The 22,347-nt window shown below is 45.8% G+C and overlaps 2 protein-coding genes across 2 annotated transcripts in view; one reads left to right on the top strand and one right to left on the bottom strand.

The window, feature by feature from the left end:
- Nucleotides 1-22,347, bottom strand: part of LOC135203220 (DNA replication complex GINS protein PSF2-like) — a 113,898-nt gene that overhangs the window by 81,297 nt on the left and 10,254 nt on the right. Inside the window, 2 exon segments of the mRNA XM_064232983.1 lie at nt 8,533-8,653; nt 20,189-20,253. Of these exon segments, the coding sequence (XP_064089053.1) occupies nt 8,533-8,648 (116 nt within the window). The 5' untranslated portion in view covers nt 8,649-8,653; nt 20,189-20,253.
- LOC135205678 (prestin-like) overlaps nt 20,463-22,347 on the top strand; it is a 274,518-nt gene continuing 272,633 nt past the window's right edge. The window contains exon 1 of the mRNA XM_064236587.1: nt 20,463-20,724. Within this exon, the coding sequence (XP_064092657.1) occupies nt 20,711-20,724 (14 nt within the window). The 5' untranslated portion in view covers nt 20,463-20,710. The remainder of the gene's footprint in view (nt 20,725-22,347) is intronic.

Genomic DNA, 22,347 nt, shown 5'->3' with positions numbered 1-22,347 from the left:
TCGCTTTTCAAAGCGTCCTTCTGGGCGCTCTCGAAAGCCTTCTCAACAGGTAAAGCGTCAAGCAAAACATCCCGACGAGCGTCTTCAAAAGCGTCCTGCGGCAGCGTCTTCAAAAGCGTCCTCCAAGGTGTCCTGCCGAGCGTCCTCAAAGGCGTCCTGACGTGCGGGTGGAGACAGAGACGACGAGGAGACGGAGAAGGAGATGCCTCGTCCTCTTGACAGGCAGTCTAGCGTCCTTCCTTCGTTTAGGCTCAACTGCTGCTGGGCGAGTCTTCTGAGCCATTAAGGCCGACAATTGGTCTTGAAGAGACACAAGAATACTCTTCGTTGGTGAAGAAACGAGAGGAGGTGAAGGGCTGCGCCTGCGAGAAGACGAGGGGCGAGGGGACGCCTCCTTCCTTCTCACAGGTACAGCAACCTGCCTCTCCGAGGCGCGAGAGAAGCGCTTCTCAGCGTCGTCCTCGGATGACGTCCTACGACGACGTCCTACCTCTCTTCTGTGGAGGAAACGCGTCATATGACGCAGGCGAAGACCGCAACGATAGCGGAGAGAGGGGACGTAACGCGTCCTCCCTAGGAAAAAGTCCATTTTCAACGGACGCGAGTCTCTCCGATGCGCTCCCACCCCTTGCGCGGGGAGGGCGCCTCAGAGGACGAAAAAAAACAGTCCTTAAGGATGCGAGCCTGAGCACGCTCCTTGGCAGCCTGGGAAGTAGCAACAGGTCCTGCCGAAGGGACGCCAGATCGGTGGGGAGCCCCGTAACCCTCTTGCGGCTTTCGACATGCCCACTCCCTGAGTTCTGGGAGTCCGACAGAGGTCTAGACCTAGAGGCATTATGGGGCCGATCTGACGCCCCCTCCACAACACTAGGGGCATGATCCCACACTTTTACCTCGAGCCGGTTTTCTAGGGCCAACACTTTGGACTCTAGAGTGCGTAACGACTCTAGAATCAGAGAAAGGGCATTACCTTCTCCAGACACAGAACTAGGGCCCTCAGGCAACAACAAACAACAGGATTAGGTGAAGCAAATTTCTACTGGTGTTAAAATAGGAGAAATGTTACTTCCTTACCTTTCGTAAAGAAACCGCTCTTGGAGGAAGACCTCCTGATCCTATCGCGCTCCAACTTACGCCGATAGGATTCATACACCTTCCATTCATCCTCAGTCAAACTTTTGCATTCAATGCAACGATCATCCAGCAACAAACATGCCCCCTACACCCCATACATACTGTGTGGGGGTCTACCGATGATTTCGGTCAGCCTCACCTTGCAATCACTTCTCACACACTCTGAAGCTCACTGAACTTGATCCCGACATCACGTTCATAGAAAAGCCAATCCAAAATCCAAAAACAGTCCACCATCGCGTATGCCAATCCAACAATCCAGAGTCAAAACCAAAAGTCAATCCAGATACTTATAACGAGTTAAATCCAAAAATCCTGGGCGGAGGTCTGTAAACAGGTGTTTACCGACCGGCGACAGAAAAAAATATGAATAGAAAATGGGAATGGTTCCTGATATCCGCCCCCTCCCCCCAGCGGCGGGAATGGGTACTACCAACCTGGCCGCCCACCTGCGTGTGCCGCGAGTTTTGAAAATTCTGTGGTCGGACTTCGGAGAATACAGCTATATATATATTGTCAGGTAAGTTTCATGAACAAAATGTTATTGTTATAATACAATTAATTTGTTTTTGTTCATACTTACCTGGCAGATATATACTATAGCTGTATTCTCCGAAGTCCGACAGAATTTCAAAAAAACTCGCGGCACACGCAGTGGGCGGCCAGGTGGTAGTACCCATTCCCGCCGCTGGGAGGCGGATATCAGGAACCATTCCCATTTTCTATTCATATTTTATCAGTGCCCCTGTCTCCTGAGGGGAGGTGGGTGGGCACTTAATTATATATATCTGCCAGGTAAGTATGAAACAAACTTAATTGTATTATAAACAATAACATTTTGTTCATGAGACTTACTTGGCAGATATATATATAGCTGAATCCCACCTTCGGATGGTAAGAGAGGACAGAATAGGATTTGTAGGAAACTTAACTTAAGTCGATGATATACACCTTGGTTCCTACCTGTTAGCAAAGTAGACTTCTGGTGAGTTACTGTCACTACAGCCTGCTTGTGCTTAATCAGAGTTGCCAGCCAGGTGGAGACCTGTAGTGCTGGTGCGCTCTGAATGCTCTGTCAACGGGGACGTGACCTCAATGTGACAAGAGCATAGAGCCATACAAATGAGGGCAACGAAGCAACTGACCACCACCTGACCAACTAACAAAGACCCCCTGAACACTAAGCTAAAAGATGGGAGGTCTTCACCAAAGCCTCACCACAACCAAAAAACACATCACTAAAACTAACCTAAACCTAACTAAGGGATAGGGAGAGAGCTACCTTCAGCCCCCAAGACTGTGTCTGCAGAAACGTATGGCCCAAGAGAACAACAGTCCTCGTATATCGTTCTCACATCTCTCAAGTAGTGTGAGGCGAATACTGAATTGCTCCTCCAAAAAGTGGCGTCAAGGATGTCCTTGATCGACATGTTCCTTTGGAAGGCAAGCGAGGTTGCAACAGCTCTGACCTCGTGAGCTTTCACTCGCAAGAGGCTCAAATCGATCTGTGTGTAAGACGAATGAGCCTCTTTAATGACGTCCCTCAGAAAGAACGCCAGAGCGTTCTTGGATAACGGTATATCGGGTCGTTTAACCGAACACCAGAGATTATCTGAGGGACCTCGTACTTCTTTAGTCTTGTGGACATAAAACTTTAGAGCCCTGACAGGGCACAGGACTCTCTCAGGTTCTTGGCCCACAAGACTTGTATACCCTTTGATTTCGAAGCTCCCCCCCCCCTTTTTTTTGGCCAATGGGTTCGAAGGGTTTTCATTCTTTGCTAAGAAAGTGGGACTCAAAGAGCAGACAGCATTGTCCCCTTGAAGCCCACTCTCTTACAAATGGCTTGAATTTCGTAAACTCTCTTCGCCGTCGCCAGAGCAGTTAGGAAAAGAGCCTTCTTAGTCAAGTTCCTAAGAGACGCTTCTATGTAGCGGTTCGAAAGGGACTCGACATTAACAGTCTAAGGACTAAATCCAGGTTCCAAGAAGGAGGCCTCGCCTGAGGTATCTTGGATGTCTCAAAGGATCTCAGGAGATCGTGAAGATCCCTGTTATCAGACAGGTCTAGTCCTCTGTGTCGGAAGACTGCCGACAGCATGCTCTTATATCCCTTGATGGTTCGGGACCGCCAGCTTCTGCACATTTCTTAAAAATAGCAGGAAATCGGCTATCTGGCTCACAGAGGTAGAGGAAGAGGAAATTCCCTCCTTTCTACACCATGCCCTGAAGGAAGCCCACTTCGATGGTAAACGCTCTCGAGGACGTTCTCCTAGCGTTGGCGATCGCCTTTGCAGCTGCTTTAGAAAAACCTCTTGCTCTGGCCAGTTTTCGATAGTCTGAACGCAGTCAGACCCAGAGCGGAGAGGTTTCCGGTGATATCTTGCGAAGTGGGGCTGTCTGAGTAGATCTTTCCTCCAGGGCAATGTCCTCGGAAAGTCTATGATGAATGACATTACTCTGTGAACCATTCTTTCGCGGGCCACATCGGGGCGGATCAGGGTCAACCTCGTCCCCTCCGATGCCGCGGAACTTCCTTACTACTTCCCCCATGATCTTGAATGGCGGGAAGGCATATAAGTCCAGGTTCGTCCAGTCCCAGAGCAGAGCGTCTATCGCGACTGCTCCCGGATCCAGCACAGGAGAGCAATAAAGAGGCAACCTCTTTGTTTTTCTCGAAGTCGCAAATAGGTCGACTGACGGACACCCCCACAGTCTCCAGAGCTCTCGACAGACGTCCTGGTGCAACGTCCATTCCGTCGGCAGGATCTGATCTTGTCGGCTGAGAAGGTCTGCTCTGACGTTCTGGATCCTGCGATAAACCTCGTCAGGATCCTTATCCGTCTCGCATCTGCCCACAGCAGAATCTCCCTCGCTAAATAAAACAGAGGACGTGAGTGTGTACCTCCCTGCTCTTTAGGTTACGCCAGGGGCTTGTGTTGTGTCCGAGTTGACTTGGACTACTTTCTCTGCAACCTTTTGTTGGAAGAACTGTAGCGCCAGAAAAAAACCGCCGCTAGTTCCTTTACATTGATGTGCCAGGACACCATGTTCCCCCTCCAGGTGCCTGACACTTCCTCCCCTCCTAGTGTTGCTCCCCATCCCGACACCGAAGCGTCGGAAAACAACACTAGGTCTGGGCTCAGAAGCTTTAGGGACAAACCCCTCTCGAAACTTCCGAGGATCTAACCACCATCTTAGATGGTTCTTCACCGATTTGGTGATGAAAAGGGTCGCATCCAGATCCTCTCTGACTCTCCATTCGTCTGCTAAGAAAAACTGGAGAGGTCTGAGGTGTAGTCTTCCCAGGGAAACAAACTTTTCCAGCGAGGAAATGGTTCCCAGCAGACTCATCCATTCCCTCGCCGAGCAAGCTTCCTTCCCCAGGAATGCCGAGACTTTCTCTAAGCCTTGCAGCTGTCGTTCCTGGGACGGAAAACGCTCGAAAAAGCCACTGAATCCATCTGAATCCCCAGATTACACGATGGACTGTGTGGGGTCAGATGCGACTTTTCGAGGTTGACTAGAAGTCCCAGGGACTTCGCCAAGGCCAACGTGAAGTGAAGGGTCCTTCAGACACCTTTCTTCTGACGATGCTCTGATAAGCCAATCGTCGAGATACAGGGACATTCTTATTCCTGCAGAATGTAACCATCTCGCTACGTTCTTCATGAGCATGGTAAATACCATCGGAGCCGTGCTTAAACCGAAACAAAGGGCTCGGAATTGCCAAACTTTGTCCCTTAGCATAAACCTCAGAAACTTTCTTGAAAGAGGGTGGATAGGCACGTGAAAGTATGCGTCCTGTAGGTCCAAGGACACCATCCAGTCGCCCGGTCTTAGGGCTCCTAGAACCGACTGAGGTGTTTCCATCTTGAATTTTTTCTTTCTACGAAAAGATTCAGGCTGCTTACGTCCAAGACTGGACGCCACCCCGACGACTGTTTTGTACCAGGAAAAGTCTGTTGTAGTATCCTGGTGACCCCAGGTCTAAGACCTGCTCCACCGCTCTTTTCTTGATCATTTGATCTAAAAGATCTAAAAGAACCTGCTGTTTCTCCCTTGATGATAAGACGGGGAAAGATCTCTGGGAGTCGTTGAAAGAGGAGGAGGGTCTACAAAGGGGGATTCTTGTACCCCCACCCCTGTTCTACTATCTTGAGGGACCACGCATCTGTATCTCTCTCTCTCCACGCCCCCAGCAAAGCAACTTTAGCCTGGCTCCGACAGGCATCTGAAGGACTTTCGTCTCAATTTAAGGAGATTTAGGTTTGAAGGAACCTCTTCCTCTTGCAAGTCCTCTCCCTCGAGGAGCAGCTCTCGAGGGAGGGAGCGCTACGAAAGGGTTTAACCTTCCTAGGAGGTCGTCCAGACGCGACGTGATCGGGACTGCAGGACGTCTAGAAGACTGGGCCAAGAGATCCTGGGTAGCCTTCTCTTGTAGGCTCACTGCCAGGTCCCTTACCATAGCCTGGGGGAAGAGATGGCTCGAAAGAGGTGCAAAGAGAAGCTCTGCTTTCTGCGATGCAGAGAAAACAGACTTCGCTGTGAAATTGCATAAGAGCGCTCTTTCCTTGAGGAAAAGCAGTGCCGAAATGAGGACACTAACTCTTCCGAAACCATCCCTGACGGCCTTGTCCATGCATGACAACACATTGGACAGCTCCCCCAGACTCAAAGAATCAGGACTCCTAGATTGAAGATCCAGGACTCCTAGGCACCAGTCTAGGAAGTTAAAGACTTCCAGAGTCTTTAACAGACCTTTCATGTGATGGTCGATCTCCGTTGGTGTCCAAGAAATCTTCGCGGACGACAAAATGGGATCGGGTTTTCTGGGCGTCTACCAGACTAGCAAAGTCCCCTTGGGAAGAAGACGGGATCTTAATTCCTACTTCCGATTTGGTCCTCATACAAATGCCGCCTCTCCCACTAAGTCTAGAGGGAGGCAGGGCGAAAGTCGACTTGCCTGATCCTTCCGACGTTCCATCCAGTCCTGCAATTTCTTGAATGCTCTCTAGTGGACAAGGAAGTCTTCATCTCCACTACTTCCGAAACCTTGCCCGACTTCGAAGACGAAAAACTGAGAGGGCGGAGACTTAGGAGCTGCAGGCTGAACTTCTCCCCAAACAAGGAACGTAAAAAGTCGTACCAGCACCTTGTAGTCGGAAACCGACGAAACTGACGGCTGATCTTCGTCTACTGAGTCCAGCCGGACTACTATGTTCTCTTCCTCCCGAAGAGGCAAAGGAGATCGAACCTCTGGAGAGGGCGTGCGCCCCACGGGTCTAGCCTTCAACAAAGGCTTTCGAGGAAGACTAACATCCGCCTCTTCAAGGCGACCGACCTTCCGTCGATCTTTTAGAGCTCGAACCACGAAAAGAGCGTCCTGACCTCGCTGCGCGTCAAGAGAGGAAACTCCAAGTCTCTCTCGAGGAGCGTCCTTACGTTTGGCGCTCAAGCGTTCCAGCTTTTCGCTTTCAAAAGCGTCCTTCTGAGCGCTCTCAAAAGCCTTCTCCATAGGCAAAGCGTCAAACAAAGCAACCTGACGAGCGTCTTCAACAGCGTCCTGCGAGCGTCCTCAAACGCGTCCACTCCAAGGCGTCCTCTTGTCGAGCGTCCCTTCAAAAGCGTACCCGACGTGATGGCGGAGACCCCCCCACGGAGCGACGAACGAGGAGGAGACAGAGAAGGAGACTGCCTCGTCCTCTTGACAGGCAGTCTAGCGTCCTTCCTTCGCTTAGGCTCAACTGCTGCTGGGCGAGTCTTCCGAGCCATTAAGGTCGACAATTGGTCTTGAAGCGACGCAAGAATACTCTTCGTAGGTGAAGAACCGAGAGGAGGTGAAGGGCTGCGCTTGCGAGAGACGAGGGACGGGGGGAAGCCTCCCTTTCCTTCATCACAGGAACAGCAAAACCTGCCTCTCCGGAGGCGCGGAGAGAAGCGCTTCTCAGCGTCGTCCTCGGACGACGTCCTACCTCTCTTCTGTGGAGGAAAACGCGGTTTCATACGACGCAGGCGAAGACCGCAACGAGAGCGGAGAGGGGAGAGAGGGGACGCAAAGCGTCCGCCCTCCCTAGGAAAAGTTCCTTTTCAACCGTCCTTTTGCTTTAACGGACGCGAGTCACTCCGAGAGCTCCACCCCTTTGCGCTGGGGAGGGCGCCTCGGAGGACGGAAAAACAGTCCTTTCGGATGCGAGCCTGAGCACGCTCCTTGGCAGCCTGGGAAGTAGCAACAGGTCCTGCCGAAGGGACGCCAGATCGGTGGGGAGCCCCCGTAACCCTCTTGCGGCTTTCGACATGCCCACTCCCTGAGGTCTGGGAGTCCGACAGAGGTCTAGACCTAGAGGCATTATGGGGCCGATCTGACGCCACCTCCACAACACTAGGGGCACGATCACACACTTTAATCGAGCCGTTTTCAAGGGCCAACACTTTGGACTCTAGAGTGCGCAATGACTTTAGAATCAGAGAAAGGGCATTACCTTCTCCAGACACAGAACTAGGGCCCTCAGGCAACAACACAGGATTAGGTGAAGCAAATTCTACTGGTGTTAATATAGGAGAAATGTTACTTCCCTTACCTTTCGTAGAACCGCTTTTAGAGGAAGACCTCCTGATCCTATCGCGCTCAAACTTACGCCGATAGGATTCATACACCTTCCATTCATCCTCAGTCAAAACTTTTGCATTCAATGCAACGATCAACCAGCAAACAGACATGACCCCTACACCCCATACATACTGTGTGGGGGTCTACCGATGCTTTCGGTAGCCTCACCTTGCAATCACTCCTCACACACACTCTGAAGCTCACTGAACCTGATCCCGACATCACGTTCATATAAAAGCCAATCCAAAATCCAAAAACAGTCCACTATCGCGTATGCCAATCCAACAACAATCCAGGAGTCAAAAACCAAAAAAACAATCCAGATACTTATAACGAGTTTAAATCCAAAAATCTGGGCGGAGGTCTGTAAACAGGTGTTTTACCGACCGGCGACAGAAAAAAATATGAATAGAAAAAATGGGAATGGTTCCTGATATTCCGACCTCCCAGCGGCGGGAAGTGGGTACTACCACCTGGCCGCCCACTGCGTGTGCCGCGAGTTTTGAAAATTCTGTCGGACTTCGGAGAATACAGCTATATATATATTCTGCCAAGTAAGTCTCATGAACAAAACATAAAATTTTTTATGGGAAATCAATTTTATTTCCATGTCTTACTTTCCTAGTAATCTCAAATTCAGAGCTCTCAAAATGTCAGATGAAATACCATTTCAAGGTTTACTACAGCGTCCGATTAGAAAGATGTGTCAAGTGCACATGATACATATATACAACCACAGTGAACTTTACTCCACTCAAAAAATTTTAAATAATACCAGTAACCACTAACCTGGATTTAAAAGGACCAACATCTCCAGATATCAGGTAAAGTTTGTCTTGTGAAAAATTGGGCACAATGGTGATCGGCAATTTCTCTGCTAAAAATTCAACCTCTGCTGAATCCATTTTATCTGAAAATTCAAAGATCAAAGTTATCTATTTATAGGAGAAACAATTCATTTTATCAGCATCCATAATGGTCTATGTTTAGTAGAGTGCTTACATGCTGTACTAATTATAGTTATTAACCACTATACGGTGATCATAAGTATGTATTGGGATGTTGTTGTAGTAAAGGAGCTAAAATACGAAGAATAAGACCACTTGACCCCCAACTGTGCATGCACACTAATTTTTTTGTTAGCGTCCTAGTCACTTCCGCTCTTTACAGCAGTGCTTTGAAGGAACATGTAGTGTGTGGTCGTCACATTGACTATGATGGAGAAAGTTGAGGAGAGAATCTACATCAAATTTTGCCAAAAGTTTGGCAATATCCACTCACAGACCTACACAAAGTTGCAAAAAGTACATGGAGAGGAGTATATGAGCCGCACGAGTGTACAAGTGGTTCAGATGTTTTCAAGATGCCCAACAAAATGTTGATAGTGATAAATGTTCTGGGAGACCCACAACCAGCAGAACTAAGAAAACATCCTTTTCTTTAACTACAAGGGAATTGTTCATAATGAGTATGCTCCACCTAGTCAGACAGTAAATAGGAAGTACTACTGTGTCAGAAAAGGCCAGAATTGCATGCATCTAGTGAGATGCAATTGCACCATGACAAAGCACCTCTCCATTCAGTGCAGCATGTATAGCAGTTTTTGGCCAAGCACAACATACCCCAGGTCCGACAGCCACTGTACTCCGCGTATCTCACCCATTGTGACTTTTTCCCTCATTCCAGAAATCAAATCCCACTTGAAAGGAAGAAGATTTCAGGAATTCAAGGAGATCCAAGTGAATGCAACAAGTCAGCAGATGATTTATCCCAGAAAACCAAGGTTCTAGGAATGCTTCCATCAATGGATACAGCACTGAATAAAGTGTGTAGCTTCTGAAGGGGACTATACTTTAAAGGAAATTAAATGCAAAAATATGTATTGCAGTTTTCTTTTTTATAGCAACAGTCTTGATACTTTATGATCACACCTCACCATTACTTACATTAAGACAAAGGGCAAAGATTAAGAGTTCAATATTGTACATGCATTCACTGATATATGAACTCTTAAGTGAAGCCATGATTCTAGCCGAAAGTTTCACACCCCTACTTCCAATACTAACCGAGAAAGAAAGCAGCTTTAAAAAGTTAAAAATCAAAACTAACTAGGGGTTAGCTACATGAGTAACTGCAAATATGCAATGTAACCTGTAAAGGTAATGAGTACACTGTAAGGAAACATTATTTACTTGTCCCACCTACACACAATACTAATTCAGGGTAAGGAAATGGGCACTCCTGTGTAATAATATATAGTTTGTGAGTTATGAAAAAATAAAATTATCTAAACATACTCTATATGACTTAGTACAATATACATACCCCATGCAGAACCCAATTTTAAACAAGCTAAGGAACAAAATGAAACCAATGATTATGGCCAGAATGACTGATGAGGCTGATCAAGACCTAAATACAAATCCCTAAAGTTCTTGATCAAGACCTGACTTTTCATATACAAATCCACTAAAGTTCTTTATGGTAACCTTTCTGCAATAGCATCATCTCTAAACACATCTTTCTCACCTATCTGAAAGTATGCATCAAAGTCCCTGGGCACCCTAATGATGCAAAATGTTTCTTCTATGTGACTCTGAACCAGCCATAGTTTGGAGGGATTCAATGGGTAGAAACATTTTCTAAAAACAAAGCTGATTTTATTCTTAAACAAAGCCATCACTTTATAACTACCTCCCTTTACAGACACATTAAAAAATATTGTGATCCCGGTCATCATCCACACACAGAGGCTCCCCTGTCCCTATACTAGCAGACAGCAGTGCTATGCATTGCAAGGAACAGTCTGCAGGTTATGTGGGGTAGGATAGTGGACAAATTACACTATAAAGTGTCAGGGCATGTCAAAAATGATATTATTATAATACAATTAAGTTTGTTCATACTTTACCGGCAGCTTATATATATAGCGTATTCTCTGACGTCCGACAGAATTTCAAAACTCGCGGCACACGCAGTGGGCGGCCAGGTGGTAGTACCCATTCCCGCCGCTGGGAGGCGGATATCAGGAACCATTCCCATTTTCTATTCATATTTTTTAGTGCCACTGTCTCCTGAGGGGAGGTGGGTGGGCACTTAATTATATATATCTGCCAGGTAAGTATAAACAAACTTAATTGTATTATAACAATATCATTTTGTTCATGAAACTTACCTGTCAGATATATATATAGCTGAATCCCACCTTTGGAGGGTGGGAAGAGACAGAATAGGATTTTAGGAAACAAATCTATGTAGATGATAGACATCTTGGTTCCTTACCTGTTAGCATAGCTGACTTCGTGATTACTGTCACCCAAGCCTGCCTCTGCTTTACTAGGTTGCCAGCGAGGGTAGGGACCTGTAATGCTGGTGCGCTCTAGATGATCTGTCAACGGGGGCGTGACCACAATTTGACCAGACCTTATGACCATACATATGAGGGCAATGAAGCAAAAAACCACCACCTGACCAACTAAGCAAATTCAACTTTAAGTTAAACTAAACGATTGGAAGACCTCCTCTGAGGATCTACCCAACAACCAAAAAACGCAAAATAAAAACTATACCTAACCATTATCTAGAGGATAGGAAAAGAGCTACTTCCAGCCCCCAAAACTGTGTCTGCAGAAATGTATGGCCCTAGAGAACAGCAGTTCTCGTACGTCGTCCTCACATCTCTTAAATAATGTGAGCCAAATACTGAGTTGCTCCTCCAAAAGGTGGCATCAAGAATGTCCTTGAGTGCCATATTCTTTTGGAAGGCTAGCAAGGTTGCAACAGCTCTAACTTCATGAGCGTTCACTCGCAGGAGGCTCAAATCAGTCTTCTTGCAAGATGAATGAGCCTCTTTAATAATGTCCCTTAGGAAAAGAGCCAGCGCATTTTTCGATAAAGGTAAATCTAGTCTCTTCACTGAGCACCATAAATTACCCGAAGGACCTCTTACTTCCTTCGTTTTTTGTAAATAAAATTTTAGAGCCCTAACAGGGCACAGGACTCTCTCTGGTTCTCGACCAACTAAGTCCGTCATTCCCTTGATTTCAAAGCTCTTGGGCCAAGGGTTGGACGGGTTCTCGTTCTTGGCCAAGAACGTGGGACTCAAAGAGCAGACAGCATTATCTCCTTTGAAGCCCACATGTTCACTGATGGCCTGAATTTCGCTAATTCTCTTCGCCGTCACCAGAGCAGTTAGGAAAAGCCTTTCTAGTCAAGTTTTTAAGAGATGCTGCGTGGAGAGGCTCGAACAGACTTGACATCAGATGTCTTAAAACAACATCTAAGTTCCAGGAAGGAAGCCTACCCTGAACTATCTTTGTGGCTTCAAACGATCTTAAGAGATCTTGAAGATCCCTGTTGTCAGCAAGATCCAGGCCTCTGTGTCGAAAGACTGCTGACAACATGCTTCTATATCCCTTAATAGTTGGGACTGCTAACCTCTGAACATTCCTTAGGTACAGAAGGAAGTCGGCTATCTTGCTCACAGAGGTCGTGGTAGAGGAAATTCCCTCCCTTCTACACCAACCCCTGAAGGAAGCCCACTTCGACTGGTATACTGCACGCGATGACGGCCTCCTTGCGTTGGCGATCACTTTTAACACTGATTTAGAAAAACCTCTCGCTCTGGCCAACTTTTCGATAGCCTGACACTTCTTCCCCTCCTAGTGTTGCTCCCCAGCCCGAAGTGGATGCGTCGGAAAACAACACTAGGTCAGGGCTCTGAAGTTTTAGGGACAAACCCTCTAGAAACTTGTTTGGATCGAGCCACCATCTTAAATGGCTCTTTACAGACTTGGAGATCTTCAAGGTCGCTTCTAGATCCTGCTTGACCTTCCATTCCTCTACTAGGAAAAATTGGAGAGGTCTGAGGTGCAGTCTCCCCAGGGAAAGTCCTGAAACTTTCTCTAAGCCTTGCTGCTGTCGTTCCTGGGACAGAAACACTCGAAAAGCCACTGAATCCATCTGAATCCCCAGATACACGATGGACTGTGTTGGGGTCAGATGTGACTTTTTGAGGTTGACCAGAAGTCCCAGGGACTTCGCCAAGGCTAACGTTAACTGAAAGGTCCTTCAGACTCTCTTCTGAAGACGCTCTGATGAGCCAGTCGTCGAGATAAAGAGAGATCCTTATTCCTGAAGAATGTAACCATCTCGCTACATTCTTCATCAGAATAGTGAACACCATCGGGGCCGAGCTTAATCCAAAACAAAGAGCTCTGAATTGCCATACTTTGCCTTTTAGCACAAATCGCAGGTACTTTCTTGAGAGAGGGTGGATAGGAACGTGAAAGTATGCGTCCTGCAGGTCTAAGGACACCATCCAGTCGCCCGGTCTCAAGGCGTTTCCATCTTGAATTTTTTCTTTTCTATGAAAAGGTTCAGCCTGCTCACATCCAGGACTGGACGCCATCCCGTCGACTGCTTTGGTACCAGGAAATGTCTGTTGTAAAATCCTGGTGACCCCAGGTCTAAGACCTGTTCCACCGCTCTCTTTTTGACCATTTAGTCTAGAAGGTCGAATAAGATCAGTTGTTTCTCCCGCTGGTACGAAGGAGAAAGATCCCTGGGAGTTGTGCACAGAGGAGGAGGTACCATAAAGGGAATCTTGTACCCCTGTTCTAAGATCTTGAGGGACCAGATGTCCGTACCCCTCTCTCTCCACGCTCCTGCAAAGTACTTCAGTCTGGCTCTGACTGGTGTCTGAAGGACAAAGTCCTCACTTCTTTCCTCTCGGCTTGAAAGGAGCTCTGCCTCTGGAAAGGACTCTCCCCCGAGGAGTGGATCTCGAGGGAGGTGCCCCATGAAAGGGCTTCAGCTTCCTAGGAAGCTGAAGAAGACGTCCAGAAGAAGACGTCAAAGGGACTGCGGGACGTCTGGCGGACTGGGCTAGGAGGTCCTGTGTAGCCTTCTCTTGCAGACTGATTGCAAGGTCCTTAACCAAGGTCTGGGGGAAAAGATGGTTCGAAAGAGGGGCAAAAAGCAACTCTGCCCTCTGAGAAGGAGAAACCGACTTTGCTGTAAAATTACAGAAAAGAGCTCTCTTCTTCAACAGGCCCGTACCGAAGTGCGACGCCAACTCCTCCGAACCATCTCTGACGGCCTTGTCCATGCATGCTAATACGTACACTGGACAGCTCCCCCAGACTGATAGAGTCCGGACTCCTAGATTGAACATCTAGGACTCCCAAGCACCAGTCCAAAAAGTTAAAGACTTCCAGAGTCCTCAAAAGTCCTTCAAGATGATGATCCATCTCCGTTGGGGTCCAAGATATCTTCACTGAAGAAAGTAGAGACCTCCTCTGAGCATCTACAAGAATGGCAAAATCGCCTTGTGCCGATGAAGGGATTCTCAAACCCACCTCCTCTCTGGTCTCGTACCAAACTCCCCCTTTTTCACTGAGTCTCGAGGGAGGCAGGGCAAAAGTAGACTTGCCCTGATCTTTCCTGTGTTCCATCCAGTCCTGTAACTTCTTGAACGCCCTCTTAGTGGAAAGGGAAGTCTTCATTTCCACAAACTCAGGAGCCTTACTGGACTTTGATGAGGAAAATTGAGAAGGAGGAGATCGAGGAGCAGAAGGTTGGAACTTGTCTCCAAACGACGAGCGTAAAAGACGAACCAAAACCTTGTAGTCCGATACTGAAGAAGAAGACGGCTGATCTTCCTCTACAGAATCCGTAGGACTACTCAATTCTCCCTCCCCCCTGGGAGCAACTGGCGAATGCACAGAAGGAGGGGGCATAAGACCTACAAGTCTAATTTTCAAAAGGGACCTCTGACGTTTAGACGAAGAAGCCTCCTCATCCAGACGGACCTCTTGTCGAGCTTTGTGGCGCGAATCTTGACAAGCGTCCTGAAAGCATCGAGCGTCCTGAGAAGCGTCTTGAGTAGCAATAAGACGCCGAGCTTCCCGCAAAGCGTCCTGACGAGCTTCTACAGAAGCGTCCTTGCGAACTTCCAAAGAAGCGTCCTTCAGAGCGCTTACAAAAGCGTCTCTCCGAGCGTCAACAGAAGCGTCCTGCCGAGCGTCCTCATAAGCGTCCTGCCGAGCGCCCTGAGCAGAGCGTCTTGAGGAGAAACCAACATCTCGCTTAAGCGTCTTGTTACTCGTACTATGCGAGCGATGGGGCACCGATCTAAAAGCAGGCGGTGACAAAACAGGAGAAAGAGACGAACGAGGAGAGGGAGAAGGGGACTGCTTCGATCTCTTGACAGGCAGCCTGGTATCTTTCCTACATTTAGGCTCCACTTCTTTCTTCGCCATCAAAGAAGCCAACTGGCCTTGAAGGGACACGAGAATATTCCTCGTAGGAGAAGATTCCTGAACAGGTGAAGGGCTGAACCTGCGAGAAGACGAGGGGCGAGGGGACGCCTTCTTCCTTCTCACAGGGACAGCTACCTGCCTCTCCTTAGAGCGACTGGGCCGCTCCACAGCGTCATCCTCCGATGACGTCCTCTACTTCTTCTGCGGTGGAAAAGCGTCATACGACTCAGGAGACGACCGCAAAGAAAGAGGAGAGAATGGACGTGAAGCGTCCTCCTCTCTAAAGGTCCTTTTCAACGGACGCGAGTCCCTCCGAGAGCTCCACCCCTTGCGCGGGGAGGGCGCCTCAGAGGACGAAAAACAGTCCTTAAAGATGCGCGCCTGAGCATGCTCCTTGGCAGCCTGGGAATTTGCAACAGGACCTGCCGAAGGGACCCAGATTGGTGGGGAGCCCCAGTAACACTCTTGCGGCTTTCGACATGCCCACTCCCTGAGTCCTGGGAGTCCGACAGCGGTCTAGACCTAGAGGCATTATGGGGCCGATCTGACGCCCCCTCCACAACACTAGGGGCACAATCACTAATTTTCACCGCGCCTGTTTCCAAGGCAAGCACTTTGGATTCTAGAGATCGTAAAGAATCCAAAATCAAAGAGAGGGCATTACCTTCTCCAGACACAATTTCAGGGCCCGAAGGCAACATCACAGGGTTAGGAGAGACAAAATCTACAGGGGTTATTGTAGGTGGAATATTACTGCCCTTACCTTTACTGCTTGAACCACTCCTAAAAGAAGACCTCCCGATCCTATCACGATCCAATTTACGTAAATAGGCATCATAAATCTTCCATCCATCATCGGTCAAACTTTCGCACTCCTTACATCGATCATCCATTAAGCAAACATGCCCCCTACACCTCGTACATACAGAGTGGGGATCTACCGAGGATTTCGGTAGCCTCACCTTACAATCACTCATAACATACACCCTGAAACTCACAGAACTTGATCCAGACATCTTGTTCAATCAAAAGCCAATCCAAAATAAAAAAACAGTCCACTATCGCGCATGCCTAGCCACCAATCCAGAATCAAAACCAAATGACAATCCAAATACTTAAGTGACTACAAAGTTCCAAAATCCAAAGGCGGAGGTACTGCAAACAGTTGTTTACAGCACTGGCGACAAAAAATATGAATAGAAAATGGGAATGGTTCCTGATATCCGCCTCCCAGCGGCGGGAATGGGTACTACCACCTGGCCGCCCACTGCGTGTGCCGCGAGTTTTGAAATTCTGTCGGACGTCAGAAAATACAGCTATATATATATCTGCCAGGTAAGCTTCATGAACAAAATTAAATTCAATTGAAAAAATTCTCTAGTTGAAGCACTATCCCATTTTGATTGCCTGAGTATATTATTACAGAAGCTTGTTGCTATTTGGACATTCCATGATTGATCTCCAACCTCCAATCAACTTCTACACCAAGCAAACTAATTTTAGACACCAAGAGCTAGTCAACACAGATCAGGAGCACCATGAACATAAGCAACCACAGGACACCTTAATTCCCTTGAACACTCTTGACCCCTGCATTTAATACATCTAGTGAGGATCATATACTGCCTTTACTAATCTACTTTTGCAACCATCTGTGCAAAACCTAACTCCAGATGCACTTGAATCAGACATATTCAAGAAAAAAAAATACCCAGGAAAGCCAAACAACCATCCAAAAGATGATGAAGAAGGTCCACAGAGCTACCGATGTTACCTGGGAGCCAGCAGAAATTGAATTGAAGGGTGTGACGTCATCATACCTGTTTACCAGTAGTGACAGGTAACTGGTTACCTGCACTAGCAATGGCGGTGCCACCGCAAAGGTTTGAATTTTGGTCTGCCACAGTAGGGATCCTACGGCTGAATAGTAATCGCTTGGCAAGACCCTGAATAAAATGACATTTTTATGATCAAAAATTAAATTTTACATATACTGTACTACCAAGTATGTATCGGCAGTTAAAATTTGAAATTCACAGTAACGATTCTTTTGTTTTGGGTGTAGGTTAGTAGTACCAGCCACTTTCAGGAAGACGAGGAACAACCGAGCCAGATGTTTAAATTTTTTTATGCCCTAATATCCATGTGAGGGGAGGAGGGAGGGCTCCCATTCTATAATTACTTGTTAAGTATATACTATAAAATTTAATTTTATCATAAAAATGTCATTTTTATATAAGTAACTTACTAAGTACTACTAATTACATAGCAGTTTCCACATTGACAGGAGGCGGGATACATGGACTGTTCTACCCCAAAGCATTATAAAGAACGTAAGAGAGCTGCTGCAGGAAGATATATATATATTTTTGTGTGTTAGAAATTTGTTCACAACTTCCCTTATCCTCCAAAAGAGAGGGAAGTCACATAGGAACTTGTCTGACCAATCCTGTAGTATTGCGTCTGTCACATATGCTAGAGGAACTCATACTGGAGAGAAGAAGGTGGGAAGGCGATAATTCCTGTGTTGCAGAGGTCTATTGATGGTTTTCCCCACAACTTTTATAGGGGTTCACAGACTATCAAATCCAGTGTCCATTCCATGGGGGCCACCTGATTGTGCCTGCTCAGCTGATCTGCTAAGACATTAAGTCTTCCTTCTACAAATCTTGTTGCTAGCATTGTCCAATCCTGTTTGGCCCACAGAAGTACAGTGAAAAGGAATGCATTTCCCCTTTTTTGCTGATGCATGACAGGGCCGTGGTGTTGTCTGAGAATAGTGCTGTGATTTAGTTGTACCCTTCTGATGCAAGCATTCAGTCATAAGTGAATCGCTCTTAACTCCTTCATATTTATGACATTCCTTGTTTTCCAGGAGAGCGCCCTAGCCTAAGTCGAACACGTCGGCATAAAAGCTCAGGTTGGGGTTCTGAGAATGTAGAGACTTTCCTTCCTATAACCTTTCTCCTGGCCACCTCCATAGCAGATGTCTCTCGATATTCTGCGTTACTGGGAAAACAAACGAACTGGGATGACTCTTCCTGTACCAGCTAGCTCTGAGACAGAACTTTAAAACTCTCATATGGAGTCTCCCCAGCGAGACAAATTGCTCTAACGATGCCATAGTTCCAAGCAGGCTCATCCACTTGTTGGTCGAGCAAGTCTGGAGAGCAAGAAATTTCTCTATTCTTCGTAAGCATGACTCCACTCTTTTGGGGGATGGAAAGGCCCAAAAAAGACGAGAGTTCAGAGTCATCCCCAAATACACAATCTCTTGAGATGGAACCAGCTGGGACTTCTGAAGATTTATTAATATTCCTAATTCTTGTGTCAGTAGAATTGTTCTCCTTAAATCCTCTGTGCACTGTTCCTTCATCTGAGATCGAAGGAGTGCTATCTTTTAGTATTTCCATTAGATGTAGCCATCCTGCTACCAAACCAAGTAAGGACCTGGTGCTCTAGAAGAGGTTAGCTTAGAGTATTTTGTGTTGTCCCCCACCTAAATCCCACCTTCACACTTTGGTCCCCCATATCCTATTTGTTGGACATAGCTAGGTGGGGTCAGTACTATATGTACAACTAATTTTCAATGGCAATGAATGTCAGAATTCTTAAAAAATAAACATAAAAATCAATAAGTAGCACTGCTACACTTTTTAACAAAGGCTAAATGAGTCCTGGGAGGCTTTTAGCCAGGTAGGATGTGGAACCTTAGGCTAGGGTAAGGAACATTGAGATGTATCCATGTAAAGTAGGTTTATTTAGATTAAGCATATGGGACATCACTGTTTTATGCTAGCCTACTCTACCTAGTTTTTCAATTCTTCCAGCCTAACAACCCAGGTTTGCCACTATGGTCCCTCATATACTAATGAGATACAAGAAGGAGTTTGTTTCGTCAAAAAAAAAAAAATGTAGTCGGAAAATAAAAAAACTAAATAAAAAAAAACAGGAAAAAGATGTAGTGTAGGAAAATAGGTATGAGTACCCCGACTGTGAAAACAAGCCAAATTTAACCTTTCCTAGAATGCTGTATTCTAACCTAACCAGATCTTACCTACCTAATCTGACTTAATGACACCAAGCCCTGATCTGGTCTGGGAGGCCTCTCCACTCCCTAGACCCTCCCCAAGTGACAATGAATATTGGAAACACTAACCAAAGCAAGCTTAACCTAATCTTTCCTAGAGTATTGTGCCCTTACCTAAACAGAACTTACCTTCCTAACCTGACTTGGGGTAAACAACCGTGCAGCAACATAGTGGCCACTGATCCCGGAACGCGGCCACCTTCCTGAAAAAGTACTTGGACTCGCTGTCATGAGCACCAGTCATCAAGAGTTGTGGCCCATCCACGCAGCACACTGAGACCTCTACACTCCTCTCAAAGTAAGAGCTTTCTCCTAAAATACAAAATAACGGCATAATTCAAGCACTTTTTCGGGAAGCGGCCACGTTCTGAGAGAGGTGGGTGGCAGCTACTATGTCGCCGCTCAGTCATTTACCCTAGTAGGTAGCTACCCCAGTATTTCTACTACCTAGCCTTGGCATTCCACATCTTTTGTCCCCGCAAATACGAAAGCCACCAGGAATTGGGGCATCAAATGTACTTCACTGTGTTTAGTACGAGCCCCTGGGGATTAATTACACTATCTAGGATGCCGTGCCTTGACATGGCTGGGTGGGAGAGGTGGATTTGTCTCCCCCTGGACCCCAAGTAACACAATATCAAGCACTGGGTGGTTTAGAGCATGTAGAGTAGCAATTTTGATTCTATGGAATTTTTCGTTTGCTGGCGAATTTACAAATGACTACCAGTCTCCCTACCCTACGCTAGAGGACTGCCCAACGGTTTGCCAGTAAGCAATTACCTAAACTTAGAAATTTGCTATTACTAGGTAGCTAGCTAAAAGGCAAAATAAGAAACGAAACGCGATAAATAATCAAGCATAGGGTTAGTTTTATGATCTGTTACCTACGCCAGTACATTAGAACTTGGCGAGAACAATGATGGCTCAGGTTCGGCCTTGCAATGACTGTCCAGCTTAAGGTTAGCTACCTACTGCTCATGATAATCTACGCTGAACAAATTTGCAAGCATTTAATTATAAAGTACATCAGCCTTTGGCTTTTGTTCTACTGAACAAAAATTATAAATGTAACATACAAATACTGTATACCTACCTCACAAAGAACAAGACTTTCGCCTAGGGATGACTTGCTTCGCCCGACCCGCCAACTTGATCCTTCTTTCGTCAGAATATAAACAAAAATTCGTTGACAAAATGAAATATGTTTAGTATGTTTATTTCGACATAAAATCCTTATATAATAATTTTATAGTGCTTAAATAATAGCTAGTCTCTAAATTTATTTACAATTATATGAAACTTCAACATAAACAGAAATCCCTAGTTTACTTCCTTTGATCATGAATGTTACATAGCAGACGATACTGTTGCTCGCACAGGTGAGGGGAAACAACAGCGCTGCTCTGCCAAAGAAATTCTAAATTGCAACAGACAAGAGGCGTTGTCACCCAGGGTGGCAGTGCTCTGAGGAACTTGAATGGAGTTTTAGTTGCCCTGGACTCAAAACACTAGATGAGGGGGTCCGTGAACGGAAACTCCCTCTTGAAAAACAGTGGTTGAAGATTGCATCATTACCGAAACAGCTGATTTAACTACTTAAGCAAACTCACTACTCATGGAAGAAGCAAGGTAGGTTAAAAGAAGTTTCTTGACGAGAGTTGAGTACATACCAACGAAAAGTTAGAATATATTTAAATCTTACGCTTTATATTACCCTAAGGATGTCGTAAACACCAAAGTCAAGTGCAAAAGCGTAGTATCGTCAAAGTCAAAAGTAAAATAGTAATTGATATTAATCTTTTATTTTTCATATTGTTTTACTTTAATGTTCTTTCTTTCATGGTAAATCAAGAAGGTGCCAGCAAACCTCGAGGGTGCTTGGAAATCAGCTGTAATAGCCTTACCATTGAATGTATTTATAAACCTCAGGAAGGCTAGTTTTGCCCCCCCAGAGAGTTACCGCGCTCGCTTGAATATAGTTGCTTAACAACGGACTCTTAAAAACAAAAAAATAATGATTGAAGGCTCTAATAAAAAGAAAACTGCCAAGTCTAGTGATTAATGAACACTTCCCGAAATAGGTGTGGGTGGCAGCTAATTGCCTTTGCTAATTTATTCACTCAGGCCATTTCGAAGACTTGTCCTATTTTTCCCTGCTTTTGATTCACCGAACGGATGCAGTGACTAACAAACACTAGGCATTGCATCCGTTTGATAACGTACCTTTGATATCTCTTTGGATTCCAACTTTCTCGAGGGAGATTAAATATTTTCACTCGACAAAATCAAATATAAGAAAACATTGATAACCATGAAAACGACATGTTGGATATCGAAGAGATAAGTTTGTGAATCTTACACACTCATACTTCTGTGACCTTAACTGTGTAACTGCATTATAAACTTAAATAAAGTACAGGGGATTAAGGAGTTGAAAATAAAGCATAAAAAAGATGATTGATTCAAGTGAACGTTAATGAGGCTTTGTGTTTATTCAAGAGAAATTCTTAGAAAAGAAATGAACAGTCATTTCAAGTACTTGTCCTTGGTGATGTGTTATACTAAACATTATTATTATTATTATTATTATTATTATTATTATTATTATTATTTATTATTATTATTATTATTATTATTATAGGAGAGAGATGAGAGAGAGCAGGAGAATTGGCCGAGGAGGAGAGAGAGAGAGAAGAGAAGAGAGGAGAAGTTGAGAGAGAGAGAGACGAGAGAGAGAGAGAGAGAGAGAGGATGAGAAGAGTGAGAGGAGAGAGAAGGAGAGAGAGAGAGAAGCGATAGTTAACATCCACGAGTTGACAGTTTTTCAATGAGAAGTAACATTCAGGTGACAGCGAATTTTTCATTTTAACTGCGACAGGATCCTATTCACGTACGTATGTATTTGTATATGTACACATACATACATACATGCATACTTACGTTAGTTTTTTAATATTCAAAAACATTATGCCACAAATATCGTTTAATATGCAATGCACTAAACCTCGGGAGTTGACTTACACCCAAGATGGAATTTAAATTGCCGAGTGCTTCGTCACTGACGGGGACTCGAACTGCTGCTTGCCATAGAGGGAACGATAGATAGTGACTTTGACCTCTCTTGATGGGTTAGCGGTCAATCACTGTCTGTCATTGTTCTAAACCAGGCAGTGGTTCGAATCCGCCAATGACAAAGCCCTCGACAATTTAAATTCCCCTTGGGTCAAAGTTATTCCTAAAGTTTAGTGGACT

This window comes from Macrobrachium nipponense, chromosome 24 (assembly GCF_015104395.2).
Source record: "Macrobrachium nipponense isolate FS-2020 chromosome 24, ASM1510439v2, whole genome shotgun sequence".
NCBI classification, from domain to species: Eukaryota; Metazoa; Arthropoda; class Malacostraca; order Decapoda; family Palaemonidae; genus Macrobrachium; species Macrobrachium nipponense.
The sequence above is the reverse complement of the archived record's forward strand: the minus strand, read 5'-3'. Positions and strand labels throughout refer to the sequence as shown.